The sequence below is a fragment of the Mauremys mutica genome, chromosome 5 (genome assembly GCF_020497125.1).
Source record: "Mauremys mutica isolate MM-2020 ecotype Southern chromosome 5, ASM2049712v1, whole genome shotgun sequence".
Taxonomy (NCBI): domain Eukaryota; kingdom Metazoa; phylum Chordata; order Testudines; family Geoemydidae; genus Mauremys; species Mauremys mutica.
The window spans coordinates 56,776,950-56,798,527 of NC_059076.1; the positions used below are offsets into that span (position 1 = coordinate 56,776,950).

The window sequence follows — 21,578 nt, forward strand, 5'->3', positions numbered from 1 at the left end:
GTAGCCGTGTTAGTCTGGTTCTGTAGAAGCAGCAAAGAGTCCTGTGGCACCTTATAGACTAACAGACGTTTTGCAGCATGAGCTTTCGTGGGTGAATACCCACTTCTTGCATCTGAAGAAGTGGGTATTCACCCACGAAAGCTCATGCTGCAAAACGTCTGTTAGTCTATAAGGTGCCACAGGACTCTAAACTTTTTTTTAACATTTAACATGAAAATACAGCATTGACTGAGATGGAACATAACATGACCCTTTTAAAGGATATTCTGTATGCAGTGAGGCCTGTTTGAAGTATGTTTGTTTGTTTTTTTAAAAGTTTAACATGAAAAAGCAGTATTGACTAAGCTGTAACAAAACAAGGCCACTCTTAGGGACATTTGTAGAAGTTTAGTGAACTGAAAAGGCTTATGATACTAGCCCATCCTTTTAAAAATAGTAGTTTTAAAGTACCAAAGCTGAACTGGCTAAGAATATGAAAATTGGCAATTGAGGGGAGTTTACATATGTGTTTTAATAAAAAAAAACCAAAAAATTACACAAGATTGTTTTTTAAAGTTTGGATTTATACAAAAAACACAAGACAAAATTAGCTTATGTAAAAAAGTTAGCTCTTTTTTTTTTTTAAAACAGAGATAAGGAGTTAGCGCCCCCTCCTTCACTTTCCCCCCTCTCCAGCCCACTTTCTTCTTTTCTAATGTTTTTTAAAATCTAAACTGAAGACAAACAAATTTAAAAAAAAAACCACAGCCACAGTGATCAGGCCATGGGGTAAGAAAGCTGTTCTGAGTTTTAGGGGGAATGTTGATAACTCTTTTAGTGAAAGTTTGTAGGCAATCATTCTGTGTTAGTTGTTATGCTTTAGCACAGGCAAGCATTTGTCAGTCACCTGGGCTGTTCACGCACAGCCTCTAGCATGTAAACTGCTCCCAGCTATGTGAGTGAGCACTTTTGGCCAGCCGCTGCTTGGATTGTGGAACTGAATGACTGTAACCAATATCTCCGGTCCCAGACACAACCCTAGGAACCTCTGTCTTGCAGTGTCCAGTTATGCCCGCTGGATGCAGCAAGCTTATATGAGTTCGTTAATTTAACAAAGAAATTGATATGTACCAGGCTTGTTATCCCAAGGGGAATCTCTGACACAATCCACACCAAACGCACTGCTTCAGGTAGAATAAACAAATTTATTAGCTACAAAAGATAGATTTTAAGTAATTATAAGTCAAAGCATAACAAGTCAGATTTGGTCAAATGAAATAAAAGCAAAACACGTTCTAAGCTGATCTTAACACTTTCAGTGCCCTTACAAACTTAGATGCTTCTCACCACAGGCTGGCTGGTTGCCAGTCAGTTGGCGGTGGTGTCTGTAAATGGAGGTGGAAGAGAGAACATGGCAAATGTCTCTCCCTTTTATCATGTTCTTTCTTCCCTCTTGGCTTTGTCCCCGTGGCCCTTCAGAGTGAGGTGAGCATTACCTCATTGTAGTCCCAAACTGATCAAGGGAAGAAGGGGGATTAATTCCAGAGTTCAACAGATCCTTTGTTGCTGCCTAGGCCAGTGTCCTTTGTTCCTGTGAGGCTGGCCTGGGTTTGTCCCATACGTGCCCTGATGAGGTGTGAACTGCCCCTCAGGTTATAATTCCTCCCTCCCAGACATTTGTCCACCCATTTGTAAGTACTGCTAGTCAAAGAACCCCATTAATTTTGTATTACACGTTCATATTATAGCTGTAGAAAAGGCTTGCTCAGAGAATATCTAATGGGTAACTGGTATGATGGTCTTAATGGTTTAAATGCTACCTGGCAATAATTGTTTTCAGTGACTGATAATGGAGTACCAGAAGCCTATATCGCTTGTGTCTGAACTTGGTCAATTTTTTGTTGATATTCAGGTGTCATCTTGTCTATAAATGAAGTCATTTTGGAGAGTTTTTTGGATATGACTGGTTAAGATGCCTCTTGTTTTCCTGATGGCTGAACTTGAGTGTACAATACTTCCAGCTGATGAAGTCACAGAAGCAGGATCACAAACATTTGTTGCAAGTGCAACCACTGTCAGGGTCATCTACTTTATGCTCTTCTTCTTTGACCTTTATTTCCACTCATGAAAGATAGTTTAATGTCTGCAGGACATGCAAAAATGGGTTTGGTCATCCTGGTAGCATTTGGAAATGCATATTTCATTTGGCAGTATTTGCAAAATACACAACCTTTTTCGTCTGAATGACTTTCAGTATGGAAATACTTCCATACATTACAAGATTGTCGCAGGTGGTCTGAGGAAGACAAAAACAAAAAAACCAAGAGCTCCTCCCCACCAGGGCAGTTGGTTCCTCCTGTGGACCTCTGGGTCAGGACTCAGAGCAGGATCCATTCCAGCCCCTCAAGATTCTCCACGACTCTTGTTATCTGCCCCAGTGACTCTGCACAAGCAAGCAGGCAGCAAATGGTTCCCCTGCTGGACAGAGCGTGTCAACTTGCCAGTCCACTGCAGAGAGATAAGGTCCATTGGACGAATGGGCTGCTCCCCAGGGCTAGTCAGGAGGACAGCAGCTTCAGGGTAGCAGCTGCTTGTCCCGTTCTTCTCACATTGTCTCCACACCAAACACCACTTCCAGGACAGAAGTCACTGGAGGCAGGCAGGCGGCAAGCCACAAGGAAGGGCCCCTGGACTCAGTCCTGTTCTCTAGTAAAATTGCAGCTCTCTACTGACTGAGGGTTACATAGATATATATGGTATACAGGCCTACTAGTATATAGAAATTACAATTACCTAATACTGTAAGTTTTGAAATAAACTTCATTTCAAATATTAGTTATTAGAAAACATTTTGAAGGACTCAAGTGTAGCAGTAACAATATCATTTTAGTATCAGAGGGGTAGCCATGTTAGTCTGGATGTGTAAAAAGCGACAGAGTCCTGTGGCATCTTATAGACTAACAGATGTATTGGAGCATAAGCTTTCGTGGGTGTATACCCACTTGTATCTGACAAAGTGGGTATTCACCCACGAAAGCTTATGCTCCAATACGTCTGCATGTCATGCGTCAGATGAAGTGGGTATTCACCCACGAAAGCTTATGCTCCAATACGTCTGTTAGTCTATAAGGTGCCACAGGACTCTTTGTCACTTTTTAAATATAATTTTAAACATTACTCTAAAATTCTGTCACTGGTCATTCTGAGAGGAAATATAAGAACAGCCATACTGGGTCAGACAAAAGGTCCATCTTGCCCAGTATCCTGTCTTTCAACAGTGGCCAATGCCAGGTGCCCCAGAGGGAATGAACAGAACAGGTCATCATCAAGTGATCCATCCCCTGTCGCCCATTCCCAGATTCTGGCAAACAGAATATTTCACAAAGTTTTTTTTCAATTTCCCCCCAATTTTTCCATACCAAGCCTATAGAAAAAAATGGGAAAAAAAGCCCAGTTTTGTTCTGACAGTTTCCAGATTATTTCCAGAACCTCTCTTATCTAGCTGTGTTGCCTGATGTCCATCCCCATGATCACTATGCTGGTCAAGGCTGCAGTGTCTGGGCCATTCTCCTAGCCTGCTTCTGAAGCCGATCCTCTAACTCTAGATTCAGGCTGTATGTAGGTCTCCTAGAAGCAGCAGCAACAGCATGTGCTTTCACCTGAGCTCTCTTCAGCCCCATCCCTGTGCCAGCCAATTGGCCCAGAGCCAACCAGGTGGCCTCTCCCAACTTGGGGAGGGCAGAGCTCCCTCTATGCCATGGCATTACTGTCCTCCCCCGTGAGAGGTAGTCTGGCAACAGGAAGTTAAGGGTGGGATTTCCTCCCCATCCATAATCAGGGCTCTGGGGCCATCTCTCTTTTCTGCCTGCCCACCAATCAGTCAAGGATTGTAGGGGTTGGCTTGGCCCTTTCACATTGTAGCCATGTGCATCTAGAAAGTGGGGGCTCCACAAGTGTTTCTGCTGTAACCCTTCTGCCAGGTGGTGGAGGCAGCAAAAATGGTTGGGTTCAATATCTAGGGGTTCAGAACCACCTAGAATCAGCTTGAGACCCCACCCAGATATCTGGGAAAGCGAACTACCACCCCAGGTGCCTCTAAGAGGCAATACTTCCCCACTCACAAGCACTAAATCTATGTATAACAAAAATAAACTTATTAAAAGGCGAGGGTGCGGCACATTAACTTGGGGAAACACCAGCACAAGAGTCATAAGTAAGCAAAAAATAAGTAAACATCCACCCCACAGTATCTTGGGCAGTCATCCTTTGCCTTAGTTTCTGACCTTGCTAGGTGAAAGTCTGATGGATGAAAGTCCCTTTAACATACTGCTCCTCCATTTCCCCTCCACTGCAACTCACTTACAGTTGGTTGTCTGAGGTCAGCGAAGTCCCAGAATGCCTCCATCACTGCCGCTGCTTGCTGCTGTTGCCTCTGCTACTGCCCACTGGCATCACTGGCCCCTCTGCCACTGCCTGCTAGTGATGCTGCCGCTTCTGTTGCTGCTTGCTGCTATTGCCTCTGCCACAGTTGCTGCCCGCTAGTCTCGCTGCTGTCTCTGCTTGCTGTTGCCTTTAGCTGCGATGCCATGTGCTGAAGCTCCACCACTTAGCCCTGTTCTTAGTGATTCCAGGTCTTTGTTTGCCTGCTAGTGGGGAACCTCAGTGTTTCTTCCTCTACATTGTTTTTCACCATGACACCGTCCCCAAACCAGCTCTAAGGCTCAGCCTTCTAGGCTAACTCATCAGTGATCTCAGTTCTAGTGGTCACTGAGAAGAAATAAGGCCTCTCAATTGAGTCAGATCAGCTCTGTCTTTAAACACTGGAAGAGGAGAATCAAATAGCATCTAGAACTCCTTTAGCAGAGTCTACAGCACCAGGTAGGAACACCTATCCCCACCCACTCTTTCTTTCACTTGGATTTGGCATCACTTCCACCCCTGCCCCCAGTTACTTGGTGAGTGAGGTTAACATTAGTTGGACCCCACCCCATTAGGGCATATTAAATTCGGTTTAGCTGCCCTTTTATTCATACAATAAGGATAACATTTCAGTATCCCTTCATCCAATGCTAAGGTGACTTTTAACCCCAAACCAGTCAAAATTGATCACTTCAGCAAAGTAGGACTGCCTGCTGATCATCTAGGCAAAGTAGGTGTGTGTGTGCAAATATGGTCTGGCCTGGAGGTCTTTTCCCCTAGTTCACCAATAGATGGCGGAGCCCATTCAGACTGTAGCTTACACTACATTTAAGCCATCTGCTGCAGTCTCAGTCTTCCAGTCATTAAATTAAGTGCCAATGTAAAATCGGGGATGAGAGGATAAAGCTTAAGTATTTTTTTTATTAAGAAGTTGGTGAAAAGCAGCAATATTTGGAAGTCAGTCATTTGGCAGCAGGAGAGATACTGAATAACAGGGTTTCTCAAACAGGGGTTGTCGCTTGTGTAGGGAAAGCCCCTGGTGGACCGGGCCGGTGTGTTTAACTGCCCCATCCACAGCTCTGGCCGATCGCGGCTCCCACTGGCCGTGGATTGCTGCTCCAGGCCAATGGGATCCGCTAAAGCTAAGCTGTGATGAGCTGTATAACTGGCTGGGAGGGAGAAAAGACCAGCTACAAACTTGCTAAGGCAAGATGATGAAGGGTGTGAATGAGTTTTCTCATATTAGAAATGAACATAGAATATTGTAAATGAAGAGTGACTCAACCAAGTCTGGAGTGATTATTTGAATGAGTGAAGAGAATTCAAAGGAGGAATTAAGAACATGTAAAATGAATTGGGGCATGATAGAGTGCATACAGGAAGAAGAGGCTGTAGAGGCACTTAGGAAAATAGAAAAGGAGAAAGCACCTGAGCATGATGAAGTACCAATGGATTTGTTGAAGTCATTGGGAAAGGAAGGTGTCAAGTAGTTTACAAGTCTCTTCAGTGATATTCTTAAGAAAGAAAACGTCAGATGAATGGCATAAAAGCTTTGTGGTGACTATTTTTAAACGTAAAGAAGATATTACACTGTGTGCTCATTATCACCAAATTAAGCTGACAACAAACACTATGAAAGTATAGGAGAAGATTACGGAAAAGCGTCTGAATAGAACAATTGAAATCTGGAAGGGTCAGTACGGATTTAGGCTGGGAAGGAGTATATTTGATGCTATATTTGATCTGAATCCTCATGGAGAAGCTCAGAGAAAAGAGGCAGCAACTGAGTATGGTCTTGTGAACTTGGAGAAGGTGTACAATCACACACCAAGAGAAGTAGTTTGGTGGAGTTTTGTGATGGAGGTGTGTGCCAGAAGCATATGTCCATCTTGTCCAGGATATGTATGATAGAGTGACTACCGTAGTCAAAACTGAATGGAGCTCTAGCCTTTTTTGTTTGTGGTTGTCATGGATGTAACAAGTGAGAATATCCTAAGAGAGCAGCCTTGGAATATGCTGTTCACTGGTGATTTAGTGATTTGTGTGGAAAATTGTGAGACCCTGCAAACCAAATTTGAACAGTGGCAACACGGTTTTGAGCAGGAGGGACTTAGAGTGAATATTGATAGGATTGAGGCTTTCATAATTGAGGGAGGAGGACCCACAATAAAGGATATTACAGGCAGAGAACTTAGAAGAGTGAAAGAATTTAAATAACACTGTCAGTGGTTGCTGCCAGTGGTGCCTTACCGAGTGATGCCCAGCATCATACCAAAGCTGCTTGGTGTAAGTGGCAGGAGATGACCCCCAGTTGTCTGTGATTAAAAATATGCCAATAAAGTTACTATACAGTGTACAATACTGTATTTCAATTCATCCCGATATATGGAACAGAGACTTGGCCAGCCACAAGAAAAGATACATGTACTGGATACCACTGGACTGTAGTGAGACCAATTTGCATGACAGATAGGTGTACAATCATGAGTTTTGGAGAGTTTTATAGCCTTTTCCCAACCCTGAATAGGGAAACTGCAGGAAAGAAGAAGTGCTCTTGTGGTTATAAACCCTGCTGCTTCTGTCCCACAAAGCCTGATCACCCTTCTCTTCCTATCCCATCCATCCAGCTTCTTTTCCCAGCCCTCCTCTCCCTGCCAGTTCTTGTCTCATTTTCCCTCCTCATCCCAAATTCCTGTCTCAGTCTCCTGCCCAATTCCTACACTCATCTCTCAGTATCCAGGTCCTTCTCCTCCATGCTGGTTGTGTGCCAGCAAGGAGTTCAGTGAGCGCACAGGAGAGACAATCTCCTTTCTCTGAGTTCCAGTGCCTGTCACCACAGTGCTCCTAACTTCCAGAAGGAACAATTGCAGGGAAAGCCTCACTCAGCCCTGAAACTCTGGATGGAATCTTTGGAGAATTTAGGTAGCAAGCTCCAACAAACCTCTATTGAGCATATGCAAATTGATTTTTAAAGGCTTACAACTTTGCCAAATTTGGGCAAATTTTCCATGCAGTCAAATTTCAAATCCTTGCTCAGAAACATAGGCTGCTACAGCTTTTCAGTGAAATCACTGTAAGAATTCAAAATTAGTCAAACAATGCATTTTCCCCTAATTTTGTTCTTGGAAATGTTTGAACCATTTTTGATGGAACTTAAAAAAAATCAGTCAGTCTGAGGCAGTCACTTAGCATGGAAATTTTCAGTCCAAATGGTTAAAATTTGGCCAAGTTATAAGCAATGGACAACCGGATCTTACAATAGAAAGGGCTAGGCAACTTTAACTGTAGCCATCACCTTCTTTGGGCCTGCTTCCATTGAATTCAATGGCAAAAGCCACTTGGGGACCCAATTTTATTCCCTTCAAACCAAAGAGTAGCACTGGTAAAGTGCTTTAATCAGTATTTTGGTAAGTGATATAATGGTATTATATAGTAATTTGTTTGCTAGATTTGTTGTAGCTATTTATATTGAAAATAAAATACAAGTATTAATTATATAAATATTTGTTTTACAGAAAGCTTTAGGTCTCAGAGTATTGGGTACTTCGTTTTTGTAGCTATTATGGTTACGAAAGATTTATTAAGACATTGGATTGTTATTTGCTTTTGGTTGTACTTTTAGAGAAGAAAAAGTTCTTCTCTAAAAGTACATGGGAAAACTATGCTATCTGACCTCAGGCCATAGAAAGAAAGTGATGAATTACTGGACTGGGTCGTTCTGCCCTTGTGGTAGATTTGGCAAACTTCCCCCACTTCTCTATGGCCAGTTTCAATTTATTAAGCTCCCCTTCTCCAGGTGCAGCATGCTCTGCAGGTGTGCCTAATTGGCACTGTCTCGGTGCAGGGATGCTTGTTGGGCTTGCTGTCAGTGGGATAGGGGCCTTTCCTATCACACCCTGTTAGCAGCAGTTTGGACTTTGTGATTAAGCCTAACCATAAAAAACAGCTGGTACAAGTTAAAGGCTCTCAGGCAGAGCTGTAACTAAACATTTTAGCGCTAGGGCAAGCAAGCCTATTAGTTCCTCCTACCAGTTTTTTCATCATTTTTCTGCCTCATTCAGAGATGACCATAACTGTTGAGGGGGATGGACACAATTTAAAGGTTCTGGGGGGCATGTGACTGCCCCATAGAGGTTTTCAAACTGTTGGGCATGCCCCATTAGGGGGCGAGTGGCCCTGTACGGTGGGACTTTGGGAGGAAGTGCCACTTCCATCCCCTGACTCACCTCGGTGACCCAATGTGTCCCCCCCCCATACACACGTCACCTCTGGTTCTGTTTTTCCACCCCTGTGACTTTGCGCCCTGGGTGGCTGCCTTGCTCACCCCATTGTGGTTACAGTTCTGGTCTCAGGTGAAATGTTGTTGTCCATATTTTACTTTTTGTAAAATGAGCTTTTACAGAATTTAATTAGAAATATTCCAGCAACAGATTTTTTTAAACAAACATTCTCCCAAACACTTGTGCAAGTGCACCAGAACCCAAGAGTGCAAAAACCAAAAGCTGACTCTAAAACAGAAACAAAATTTACTAGTTTACTTTCATTGTTTTAGCTGAGACAAATGTAATATAAAAGGGAATGGACTGTTAAGAGGACAGTAAGAGATACTGGCTGGGCAGCTGTCATATTGTCACCCCACTACAGAAGCACTGCTTAAATAAAGCTGGGGGAAAAAATGATGGGTAGCTTCTTAAGAACTAACTGGCCTTCCTGCCATGTTATGATAATTACTTAATTTACTTTGTTTTTAGCTTCTTTCATAATATAGTGATTACAGTAGGAGTTTTCCTACATCTGCATTGTACATTTGTCTGTGCAGGGGGCAAGTGTGTGTACTTGTGCATGCACAAAAAGCAATGTTTCAGTTTTGTTAGGGCAACACTCCTACCATTGCATCAAGCATGGAACTCTTTTGACATTAATGGTACTAGTACTGCTCCTTTTCTAACTTAGCTTCAGTCTCTCTTGTGACTTGTTATTATCAATCACAAAAAAGGACTCCACCAAAACACCTCTTTCCAAAAAACCCCCCAACATACTTGAGCATTCAAAGATGACAGAAGCAAGATGGGTCTCCGGCACTGAACAGATAAATGGAACCTTTTAAAAGTCCATGTCTTGTTTTTCCAACATTTGGAAGATTTAAAGATGACTTACAAAATTTCAGCAACTTTAACTATATGTGCTGAATGCCCCCAATAGTTGTAATGTTCTGAATGCCTTTCAGCCCAACATTAAACCTACTGGGTTTTTTTTCCACCTCTAGGTCCTCAAAATAACTTTTCTGATGTAGCTAATCTGCTTCTGATTTGAGTGATGTCCCAGCAGGCACCATGCTGGTGATGGCATGGCCACCATGGAACTCTATTGGAGCACGGCACTGGCTAGGGACTCAGGTAAGTCGCATTTGTTACAAAGGTTTAAGTATATTTGATGTTCCAAATGGTATACAATAATTAGGAGATATAATTCAACAGTTCCAACCCTACACTTCTATGATACTGTAAGTTCAAAACTTTAAATTAATCCTGCTTTTTTAGATGACAAAATTGGTTCTCTTGTGTTTTTTCACTCCCTATTACCCATTCTTACCAAAATTATTCAAAGATGATGAAGGTTCTTAAGTTTATTTAATTGTTATTAATGTTCTTTATTTAGCACAGCAACGTCTAGTATCAGTTTTATTTCTCTCTCGTTCACAGGTTTGTTATTTAATAACTGTCATGATCATTACATTGCTTACCCTAGGCCAAAGGGTATTTGATGGAGGGAAAACAGCAGCTGAAGTTATTGCTGCCATTTTGCTTGTGTCCTGTATGGACATATAGTGCTGTGCATTTATTTCAGAATGATGCAGCATGAGTTTGAACTTTCAGAAGTGATGCAGTTTCTATTGTGCATGTGCAAAAGTGGCGATTTTACATGGTTTATAACTTGGTAAAATCTGGATGAATTTTCATGGGGACAGTGAATGGCTGACCTCAGAACTATTCCTTTCTCAAACTTCAGGGTCCTATTTCAAACCACTGAAGTGCTAGAGCTGTTCAAAAGATGGTGGGAATTTTATTTTTTAACGTAGCCAAAACTTGCTATTTTTCATTGACCTCTTTCTTGAAAACAGTGGCACTGTTTTTGATTAATCCTCCGTTTTCTCCCTGCCCTCCCCCCAAAAAAAATCAACTTGAGGCAGTCTGCAGCCATGGAAAACTGCATCCTGAAAGGTTAACATTTGTCAAAGTTATAAACAATTGAAAATATGGGGATCATGGAAATGGTTAGGCAACCTTATAACAGACATTGTGATTACTCTGTGTGCAACATCTCTCAGCAATGTTCTGACGCCGTAAACAGGGGCGGCTCTACAAATTTGGCCGCCCCAAGCAGTCATGCCCGGGAGGCGCCCCTGAGCCGCGGGAGCAGCGGACCTCCCGTGGGCATGACTGCGGAGGGTCCGCTTGTCGCGCGGCTCGGCTGGACCTCCCACAGCTGCGGGCGGTTCGCTGGTCCGGCGGCTCCGGTTGACCTCCCACAGGCATGACTGCGGCAGGTCCGCCGGCCCAGCCTGCCGCCCCACGCGGGTGCTTGCCCCGCTGGGCTCTGGAGCCGGCCCTGGCCGTATAGTTTCCAAGCAAACTATGGAAAGTTGGACATTGTAAATATTTGGAGGAGAGACTTCCAAGGAAAACCAAAGTGATGCAAATAGTGGTATGTTAGTGATTCAGCAATTGTTTTTTTCTCTCTGACTGTTCTGATCCAGAGACCAAGTATATTATTAAACTGCACAGTGCTATGAAAAGTACTTGTTTCATGTTGCAATAGAAAAATCTGCTTGTCCCACTTTTGGGTTTTCAACATCTCATGATACTTTTTGCAGAAAAGCCTTAATGTCCTGGCCAAACTCCCGTTTAGCTACAATAATGACATTCTGCCTCCCACATGGGCCAGTTAAGCCAGTTTTGCAGCAGCCAGAGAAAGGACCAAAGATTTGGCTGTTTCCTTCAATTCATATCCCTAAATTGCTGTGTGACAATGCTGTGTGTTACTACCAGTTAAATTTTTCCCTAGAGATAGCTACCTTTCAATGGTGAGATGATTTCAATATCTCCTACCTCTCTCTAAGAGGTATTGTGGAATATAATTAATGGTTGTAAAATTCTTCCACAGACTTTTTGACTGAAGGTACTAAATAAATGTAAAATAATATATTTAATAGACTTTATCTTTGAACCTGCAAGTCTGATCATTTTGTTTCTCACAAAAAGAGACTTTCTTCCATTATCCTTTCTCACATAAAGATATTTTTCCCCTTCTGTCTCCTACCCTTGCTTCAACTCTGATTTAGTATACTGTCATAATTATGCTTGTTCTAGAATTTTCTGACATACTGTAGATGATTTTAAACCTTCCAAGATAGAACTTTCTGGTGTTACTGAATAGTTACAATTCTAATGCTGTCTGAAATATACTGTGAACTCCAATTTGCATCATGACATTAATGCAGTCAAGGGGGAGATGACCAAAATATATATGGAAATTAATATGACTGAATCATATTAATCCTCAACAGTACTTTCCACCTCATGTACAGTTGTCTTGCTGATAAGATTGTCAACTTAATTTGATTGCTATGGACTAGCATTTTGTATAATTCCTTACTCATTTCTTGATTTATAGTAAGTAGTTCAGATTGATCTATACCAGAAAAATAAATTAGTAATATTTTTGGATTCTATTACGACATTAACTAAAAGTCAACTGTACCCCGCCCTCATTCCCTAACCATCACTCCTCTGTCCCTTCCTGTACAGAAGACTACATGATCATAATGATGGTTAAGGAAGAAATGGTTGGTGTAAATTCAGAGCCTATTTTGGCCCTGTGACTATTAAAAGGGTTTGATAGTTTGACAAGTGAGGATTGCAGAAGACCTCTAATTGGTATATTGATGAGATATGTTTGCTATAGAGCCTGATAGATTGGTCTGCTTTATCTAGCTAAAGAGGAGAGCTGCTGGGTTGCGGTGGACTCTGCTCTATGGAGAGAGACTGGAATTGTTGCGGCCTTGGAACTGGGATTGCTGTTAAATGATCTCTAGGTTCTCAGGGAAGTTTATGACCTTAGGTGTTTTCTTAACACTTCTTTATGGGAGAGAAAGGGTTAGTGAATTGTTTCACATGTTGCATGCCTTAGATGACACCCTACTGTAGGAGCCCTAAAAGCTTGAAAAAACATATCATACATTTATCCAGAAGGGAGAATATAGTGCTAGAGATTAGCAAACAAGATTCAAATGGCAAATGTCCTACTTTTAAAAATAAATGGGGCTGGCTGATCCAGTAAAGGACTGATAGTGTTCTGCCCTGGGTTTTGAAAGTTAATGTGTATTCTTAAGATGATGTAAGCGAGAGAAGATTAATTATAAGAAAGTTCCTTGTTTCAAACAGTTCATTTAAAAAGTGAATTGCAACATTGGATTTGCAGAAATCTTGTAACAATGAAGACATGTTAATCCTTTATATAATTCTGTTCTGTATGCCATTTAAGCAATTTATTCTTCTTCTAGTATTTACATACAATACATTTCATTACTTGCTCATTCACAAGATATATATCCACCTTTGCTGCAGTCTGGAATTTGTTTAAATGAAATGATATCTTGTGCCGTTTAGAGATTTGCACCCATCCGAGAAATTTGGACATATAATTTTGCACACATACATGCTATAATTCTCACTATTTCAGATATTTTCCCTGTGTGTGCTTGTTTGGTGTGGTTTCTTTAAACAGTCTGGACCCTCACACTGCTGAGAAGGTGCTTATCTATGTAATTAAGAGCATAGTTGCTATGTATTAGACCTGGCATTAAATGAAGAATGAGACAAAGGGCTGTGTCAGGCTGCTGTCAGATATCAGCATGTCTGGTTGTGAGTTACTGATTCTCTTTTCTCTCTTCTTTAAAATATTAAGTCTGTTTAAAAATAGATATACAGTTCTAACATAGCTACTATTGGCATTATTCCCTGGACAAATATATTCATAGATCAGTTATTAGCTAATCCCACAAATCAGACAAACAAAACAGACAAAAATATTTGAAGTAAATTGTCCCTTTTAAGATGAAGAATGGAATTTTCAAAAGCTCTTAAGTGACTTAGGAGCGCAAGTCCCATTAAAATCACCCAAAACCTTTAAAAACAGGCTAACACATAGTATTGTCATATTTTATATTAATCTTATATTATTTGTATTGTGGTAGGGCTTATGTGCTGCAGAGATGAGGGCTCAGTTATACTAACACACAACAGAAACATGCTCACTGCCCCCCAAAACTTATTACTTTCACATTTTAATTCCACTCCCTGAATATAATTTATAAATGGTATCAACTTCTTTTTTTAAAACAATGTTTTGAAAATATGCTATATTTAATTATGGAGGCCTTGGTTGTGACACTACACTACAGGTTCAGTTCTATTTCACACTTAAAGTTGCAATTCACATCTTTGTTACATATGGAAAATATTCTGTTACTTCCCCAAATTTACAACACTTTCTCTGTGAGCTAAAGAATGAATGAATTTTCAAGATTTTATAAGTAATTAAGGTGAAAGCCCATGCTATTGTACAGGTGTAATTCATACAGTTTAAAAAAACCCCAACATGTCTGAGTACTTAAAAAGTGGACAGTAGCAGACCATAAATCTCGGTGATAAATAAACATGGTGATATTTTAAACAAAAAGAACTCTGAACATGCTTGTAACTGTTTCCATTGCTTCACCCTGACTCAACAGACAATCTAGGCTTCAGAGTGACACACGAAGTGACAGTCCTGGAATGTTGTTATATAAATCTCTCAGTTAGTTAGAGTTAAACTTAATTAAACACTGGGTTTTTAAATAAATTTATCATCTGCATCAGGGTTTTCTTCGTTTCAAATGATAGCAATAATATAATAAAACAGACTCTTCAAACATTCTCGATAGTTAAAATTGATTACAGTTTCATGCATAGGTTATATTTAAAGAGATTAAGGTATAATTAAAGTTTATTAACAATTTTTGTATCTACTTGTTATAAGCTACAGGCAGGGTCAGTTCAACAGCTCAGGTAACACGTAAGATGGGCTACTGTGATATCAGAAGTAACTAAACCAATTACTATCCTTTCTCTAGCGCTAATTTTCATGCAACAATTCTGTTGGTTGTAATGGCTCAAAGATACAAGGGAGACTGTACAGTTTACCTGGCCCAGCTGTCAATGCTCTTTAATAGTTCTGTAGCTGCATACTAATTTGAGCATCAGTGCTTGAAAGATGACTCCTCATTACTCTTCTGCCTCAGCTCTGCTACGCACCAAGGCAGCACTGCTGGGGAAACTGAACTAGAAGCATTGCGGGTTGGGGGAGCCCTAGATTTGGCTCATCATTGCCCTTCCTTTCACACAGTTTCTGTCTCTGTAATATCACCCTTTAAACCCAAAAATCAATTGCAAATTAAAGGCCAGATTAACCACTACACTCCAGTTGCTTTGCACTGCTTAGAAGATGCAAAGCAGCTGTATATCCCGTTTTCCTGGCCAGCAAGCTCTGACTGTTTTACTCTGGTGAATTTTGTCCTTAAAAGTTAAAAATATTAAATAATATATTTAAGGTTGATACTACATATTTCAAACCATTAGAAATATAGCATGGTAGTTTCTCTTTGGGTTTCTTGTTTAGTATTACAGTGTGAAATTTTTAATAAAATGCAGCAAACCAAGGAACTCCCCAGACCAAAAACTGAAGTATCAATAATTTTAAAGGTAAAACTCATTACAAGAATGCTGTAAGCAACTCAAGAGAAAGCATTATAAATGCAGAGTTAAGATTACACGTAACAGAAATCCAAATATGTCAGGAAATGCACATTAAAGTACTCACACAATCTTAACTTTGCCCTATAGTGATACCGTGATGGGAAACAAATGGAAACAGCTAATGTGCTTTTAAAAGTCAGTTCAACCTAATCTGGGACCCCAAACACAAAATGCTGCAATCATAATCATATGGCTATTGCATGGTATCAATATAGGGCAGAGTTAAATTGTGTAACTCTTGGTTTTAGGCTAACTGCAATCTCTCTGTAATGTTTTTACTCTTAAATTACTAATACATATTCTCAATCTTAACTCTATTTTTATGTAGGCTTTTTTGTATGGGACTAAATTACTCTCACCAGGGATGCAATCTGAGTAAGGCTATCCAACCATTCCACCTTATTTCGAGAACACTACTTTTCCAGTATTAAAGTTATAATTTTTTGTCACCATTAATCATGTATAAGCCCAGGTTACATTCTTAAAGCCCCAGTTTAGAATTCAAAATTATCTTGACAAACTGGAGAAATGGTCTGAAATACATAGGATGAAATTTAGTAAGGACAAATGTGAGTCCTAAACTTCGGAAGGAATAATCAATTACACAAATATAATATAGCCTTTGGATTTTTGGGAGCAGATCCTGGCCTGAGAATTTGGTCAGCAATGATTCTGGGAACATATGGTAAAGGACTTCACCTTGAACCAAGTCTAGTTTGTTAAGTTTTAATACTAAGATGTATTTTATTTTTATTTCTCTTGTAACCATTTCTGACTTTAATGCCTTATACTTGTACTCCCTTAAAACCTATCTCCTTGGAGTTAAATAAACTTGTTTTATTCTTTAATCAAAACTAATCCAGTGTTGTTAACTGTGTGGGTAACTCCACGTAGGGTGACAAACTGTTGTATATTGACCCCTCTAGAGGGGCAACAGACCTAATCTATGTGGACTGTCCAGGAGAGGACTGGACAGTCAGAACACACATTTTGGGGGGAAATCCAGGACTAGGAGTGTGTTGGGGTCATCCTGCAAGTGGAAACCAAGGCTAGTGGAAGCCAGAGTGTGACTGATGTATGGCTTACGGGCTACAGCTATACACAAACACGCAAGGCAGTAGCAGCATGCTGTTTGGTTGTTTGTGAGGGACCCACATGGGACTTACAGCAGCAGAGCATTGTGAGGCACCCAAATGTGCAGGGATGGGCTGACACAGTCCCTCACTGGTCTGGGTTGTACCCCTGAATGTCAGAGGTACCTATGCCCTGTAACAAAGATTCGTACAAGAGAAATAGTTTACCTGAGGGATAGCATAGTGATACAGCTCTTAATCACTTTTCACAGGTTTATACAGAAAAAGACTGGGAGCAGTTAAGGTTTCAAATAACCAGTGCAGAACCAAATTGATTTTTCTCTGCACTTTCAGCACATCTGCAGGGGAGATAAAGCAGAATCTAAGAGTGAGAAATTGCTTGATTTTGGTTCAGACATTCTGTAGTATAGCTGCTCAGTCACTGCCCCCAACGCAACTCACAATTCCCTTTTGATCCTGCAGCACTTCTGGTGGCACCATCTTGGTCAATAACTTCATAGCATACCTCACTGCCCTTCGCCTTTTTGAGAAAGGCCATTCTCTGCCACTTGGTCATGTGCTTCAACATCCTGGAGAGTCAGGGCAGTCGAAAGGGAATGGAGAGAGGTTTAGTATCCAGCTTGCCCGCAGAGACCTCTCACCCTCTGCTAAACTCTCCAACACCACCCAAGCTCCTCCAAGGCACAACCTAAACTGAAAAGCCAAGCCAGGAACATAATTCTCAATACTCCACTACCTCCAAAGCATAACTGCACATCCAAACACCCTTGAAATCCCAGTCTAGACTAGGGTTGCCAACTTTGGTTAAATAAATTCCTGGAGATTTCATCACATGACATAATCTTTAATTAAAGATCAATCTTTAATTTCTGGGGACTCCAGAACAATCCTGGAGGGTTGGCAACTCTAATCTAGACCTCCACATGCACACACAACTTACTGTCTCTGAGGTCTCCCCCAAGACTGGGAAGAACCTCAAGGAGGGGGAAATCAGAAATACATGTTAAAAATGCTATCAGAGCCTCTTTGGAATAGAAGCAATAACTGCTTGGTTTTTTCCCCCTACTCCTCCAGTCATGGTAGTATTGCTGGGCCACAGGAGAAAAAATCCAGTACAAAGCAGTCTCATTTAACTACAGCAATCATTTCCCTTTTGCCCACTCGCGCCACTCTGTAGTGCACCCGAGCAAAGCAGGGCCAGAGCACCCTGGTGCAAGTAGGCAGCCGTCCTGGAAGCGCCAAAGGCGATCAGGATGTAAATTATATCCAGCAATACTCCAAGAACATTCTTGGCTTCTCAGTTGGTATCAGCTTTTCCTATTTTTCTGAAAGACAAAGAGAGCATATTTTTACCCCCTTGGGGTTGGCAGATTATTGCTTAAAATATTCTTTTCTTTACAAGTACCCTTGCTGATTGCAGGCAAAACTGAGGAATTACTCCCCATAGTTTCCTGTATTTGTTTTATAGGCAGGTCAAGTTTTAATGGCTTCTATGTTTATCATTAAGGTGATTTGCATTAACACAGACATTTTCGGCTTGCTTTTGGATTCAAAGTTATCAGCTGCTTAGAGACTCTGTCTTAAAAGGACACAATTAACTTCTAACTTTTAACTTCTGCTTTTTAAACACACATTGATTTGAAAAGGAAAACACAACCCATTTTGGCTTCACTTTGGTAAAGTGACCATTGATTTCTCAGAGCCACCTTAAAGCTCAGTGTGGGGCACTGGCTATAGCTTCTAGCTGCTATTTGTTACCAAAACAGATTTAAAATCTTTTACCATTCTTCTGGCCTCGATTGCCCTGCTGCAGCCACAACTTTGGCTTTTATTAAAAAACATTTTAAATCTTGTAAAGCATTAAGTTACCTTAAGGATTAAATGCTAATTATCAAAATTAAACAACACTAGTTTCTTTTGTTTGGCAAAAGTATTTCTCGATTTTACAACCTTAAAACTAGACCAATTCATCTTAAACTTATAAAACAAAGATTGTACACACCAGGAGTGTTGGTTGTTTTGTTTTGTTTTGTTTTGTTTTTTTTAAGCAAATTTGACTAACTTGTTCATAGTTAAATGATTCTTCTTATATAACCTCTTGCCTGGATTATCTACAGACATTCCCAAAGAAACAAAGAATCTTCCTTTCATAACACTTTCTTTTAACATTGTAAAAAGTTTTACTGCTTAATTCCTTCCAGTATCTACAGTGTTAACTTCTTACTGTCTTTCTTTCAACTTCCTCAAACTGTGCTTGCCTGCTTGTCTGGGTGTGATCCTTTTTTCCTTGTTGCTTTATTTCTTTCCATGGGCACAGGCATTGTTTCACTACCAATTTAGCAAGGAGGGTGGGCTTTTTTGACTAACCCCCCTCTGATTTATTTATAGACACCTATTTAAATACACACATTACATCTAGATGCCTCTTATTTAATAATAACTGTAATTCTTTATGTCCGGCCTTAATACAATCTTTCCTTGAGGCGGTAACAACCCCTCAGCACCGGTGCATTGTAAGAAAGGATAGTAGCAGGGCTAGGGACAACGGTAAAGGTAGGGAGAACAGATGCATTAACAGCACTGTAAAATGGGGGAGTATGGATGTTGGGTATGAATGGGGAAAGTATGGAACAGGTTTTTTGCAGGGGTGGGGAAGGATTGTTAGAGAGCTTCCCTTATGTAGACCCTGGCTGGCCCTAGCCTCTCCTATTCAGTCAGGCACATGTCCCTCCACCTCCACTCAGACACCCACTCTCCCCAACCCCATGTGGCCCTGCACTTACTCTCCCAGTGCCCATGTGTCTCTGGGCCCCCACTCAGCCACCCTCTGTCTCTATGTAGCCCTGAACCCCTCTCCATCCCCATGTGTCTCTGTTCTCCCACCCAGCCACTCCCCTTTCCCTCTGTGGCCCTGCACCCCTCCCGCGTAACCATGTGGCTCTGTGCCTCCCTCCCCACCCTGTGGCCCTCCACCTCCACTCCCATTCAGCTCTGCCCCAATCTGTCCTCCCCCAGTAGCCCTAATGATCCCCCGTTTGATCCCCCAGCAGCCCTACACTGTCAGTCTCCCCGTAGTCCCTCTGTCCTGACCTGGTGTAACAGGCACTGAGAAGAAGGCTTTGTAGGCTCTCTCTCTTCCCTAGCTGGCTGGGAGCAGCTGCTATGTTCTATCACCAAAGCACCCTCTGGTTCTGCAGCAACTTTTCAGCAGAAGCTTTTTTCTGTGCCAAAAATTAAAAATATGCACGGCTCATTAATTATGCACACATGCCGTGGTGCAGAATTCCCCTAGGAGTAATTCTTGGGTACATGCTAGCTGTCAGCAATTTGAAAATGGCGCTAGCCTGCCCTGAAAGAGAGGAATCATGGGACAGAGAGCGTGCAATCATGGGAGTTTTTTAATTTGATCCCAGTCCCAGAATTCCACTGGCTTCCACCTGCCTTCCACTAGGCATCCCACATAGGGTGACCAGACAGCAAATGTGAAAAATTGGGGTGGGACGCGGGGGTAATAGGAGCCTATATAAGAAAAAGTTCCAAAAATCAGGACTGTCCCTATAAAATCGGAACATCTGGTCACTCTAATCCCACAATATTCAGTGAGAAAAATCCCAGAATGCACATACCTCAGCAGCAAAGCAAAAGGATCATGGGATATGCTTCCAGAACGCCAAGTACAGTTGATTTTTAAAAGAAAAAATTCCACTTAGGCCAGATACTCTATATCAGTATTTTAAAAAATGAGTTTAAAAAACCTCAAATATTTCATTTAAGTTTATTGACTACATTTGACTTACCTGTAGTTAACCAGGGATATAAACTAAGTTATCAAGTGAAATGAATGCCCAGAAATCAGTCCACCTTAAGAAAAGCTAATCTATATAATGTGGTGGTGTATTTGTAAAACTTTAACAATAACACAAAAATGACTCCTCCCTGTCACAGGCGATAATCTGCGATTAAGGAAATGATAAATGTGAGTATGACATGACCTTTGAAATGCAAACTGGGAGGTTATAGTGAGCATAGCTTTGGAAAAATTGCTGAAGTCTGCCAGATTGATTAACATCTGTGATCCTATTGACACGAAGCCTTGTGTCTGCCTTCTTTGAATTCTGCTTAGTTCTTGCAGACCCAAGGATGATCTACAAATGCAGGTAGGTGAAAAATATACCTTCTGCTGCAGCACATTAGTTTGTTTTGTCTTTTCAAATTTGCATACCTATTAATCTATAACTGACTGTGCCACTACAGATTTGGCATGCAGTATACTGCTATGGATTTAAAATATACTTTTTGAAAATATCTGGTTCTCTATATAGATTCCAGGACCTGGGGGAGGGTTTTATTTAAGATGCATTGAACATTTAACTATTGTACTTTGATTGTTTTATGATTACTTTTCCTGGCTCAATGTCCACTGAACCATGTGGTTAACTTGTTTTTGTGTACTGTGTTGTCTTAATTTTATTCTCCCAGTTCTAAAAATATCACTGTGAATATTATTTGCAATATAGAGGTAATAAACTCTTAAAAACCATGCATTTATGACTATTTAGTGGGAACAAATGTAGATAAGTAGCAAAGCAGAGAATAAAGAAAACAGGTTATAAATAATAGGTTTCAGTTAGTTAATTTCTGTAGCCTGTATTCATTCTTTGCAGAAAGTAACATACTGAAACATAAAAGCATGTAAAAAAGTAGAGCCTTGTGAACCTTTTCTAACAGAACCTGACAAGTGAATTGAATGTTATCAAACTTAGCCCAGTTTAGAGCCACCCTTTTCCCGTCTAGTTTACCATAGGCTTCCTCCATCCTGCAACAGGCTCTGGGATATTGCCATTTAAGATATTTCAGGCCACGCAAGATAAGCAGTCATTGTAGCAAGACTCAATGGAGTGTTTTGGATCCCAGTGCTGCTGAATGACAATGTGGACAGGCAGCCGAGTCTCTTAAAAATCTTGGATTGTGAGTAGAGAGAGGGTTACTTTTCTGGCCACAGTCACACTCCCAAATGTAGGGGAGTGTTGCTGCTATAGGGAGCAGAGAAGGCCACAAGCCATTGCTCCCCAAAGACAGAAAAGTAAGAGGGTATTTTGGAGTTATTTGTGGATAAGAATCCTTGGGAGAGGGAGAGGTTTATGATTTTGAGTAGAAACTATGGTTTTGACTCTAAACTAGGTGAAACTTGACATTTGTGTGTATTCTGTATAGGTTATTATTGTATAAT

The 21,578-nt window shown here is 40.9% G+C and overlaps 1 protein-coding gene across 10 annotated transcripts in view; it reads left to right on the forward strand.

Annotated features, from left to right (window-relative positions):
- Positions 1–21,578, forward strand: part of IL15 (interleukin 15) — a 74,967-nt gene that overhangs the window by 16,256 nt on the left and 37,133 nt on the right. For 6 of the 10 annotated variants that reach the window (XM_045019707.1, XM_045019708.1, XM_045019698.1 and 3 more), the window contains one exon: positions 9,665–9,794. In XM_045019707.1, coding sequence (XP_044875642.1) covers positions 9,732–9,794 — 63 coding nt within the window. In that variant the 5' untranslated portion in view covers positions 9,665–9,731. Of the gene's footprint in view, positions 1–9,664; positions 9,795–20,381; positions 20,506–20,970; positions 21,317–21,578 lie in introns of those variants that run through there. The other 4 variants (XM_045019705.1, XM_045019702.1, XM_045019706.1 and 1 more) reach the window with 4 other exon arrangements.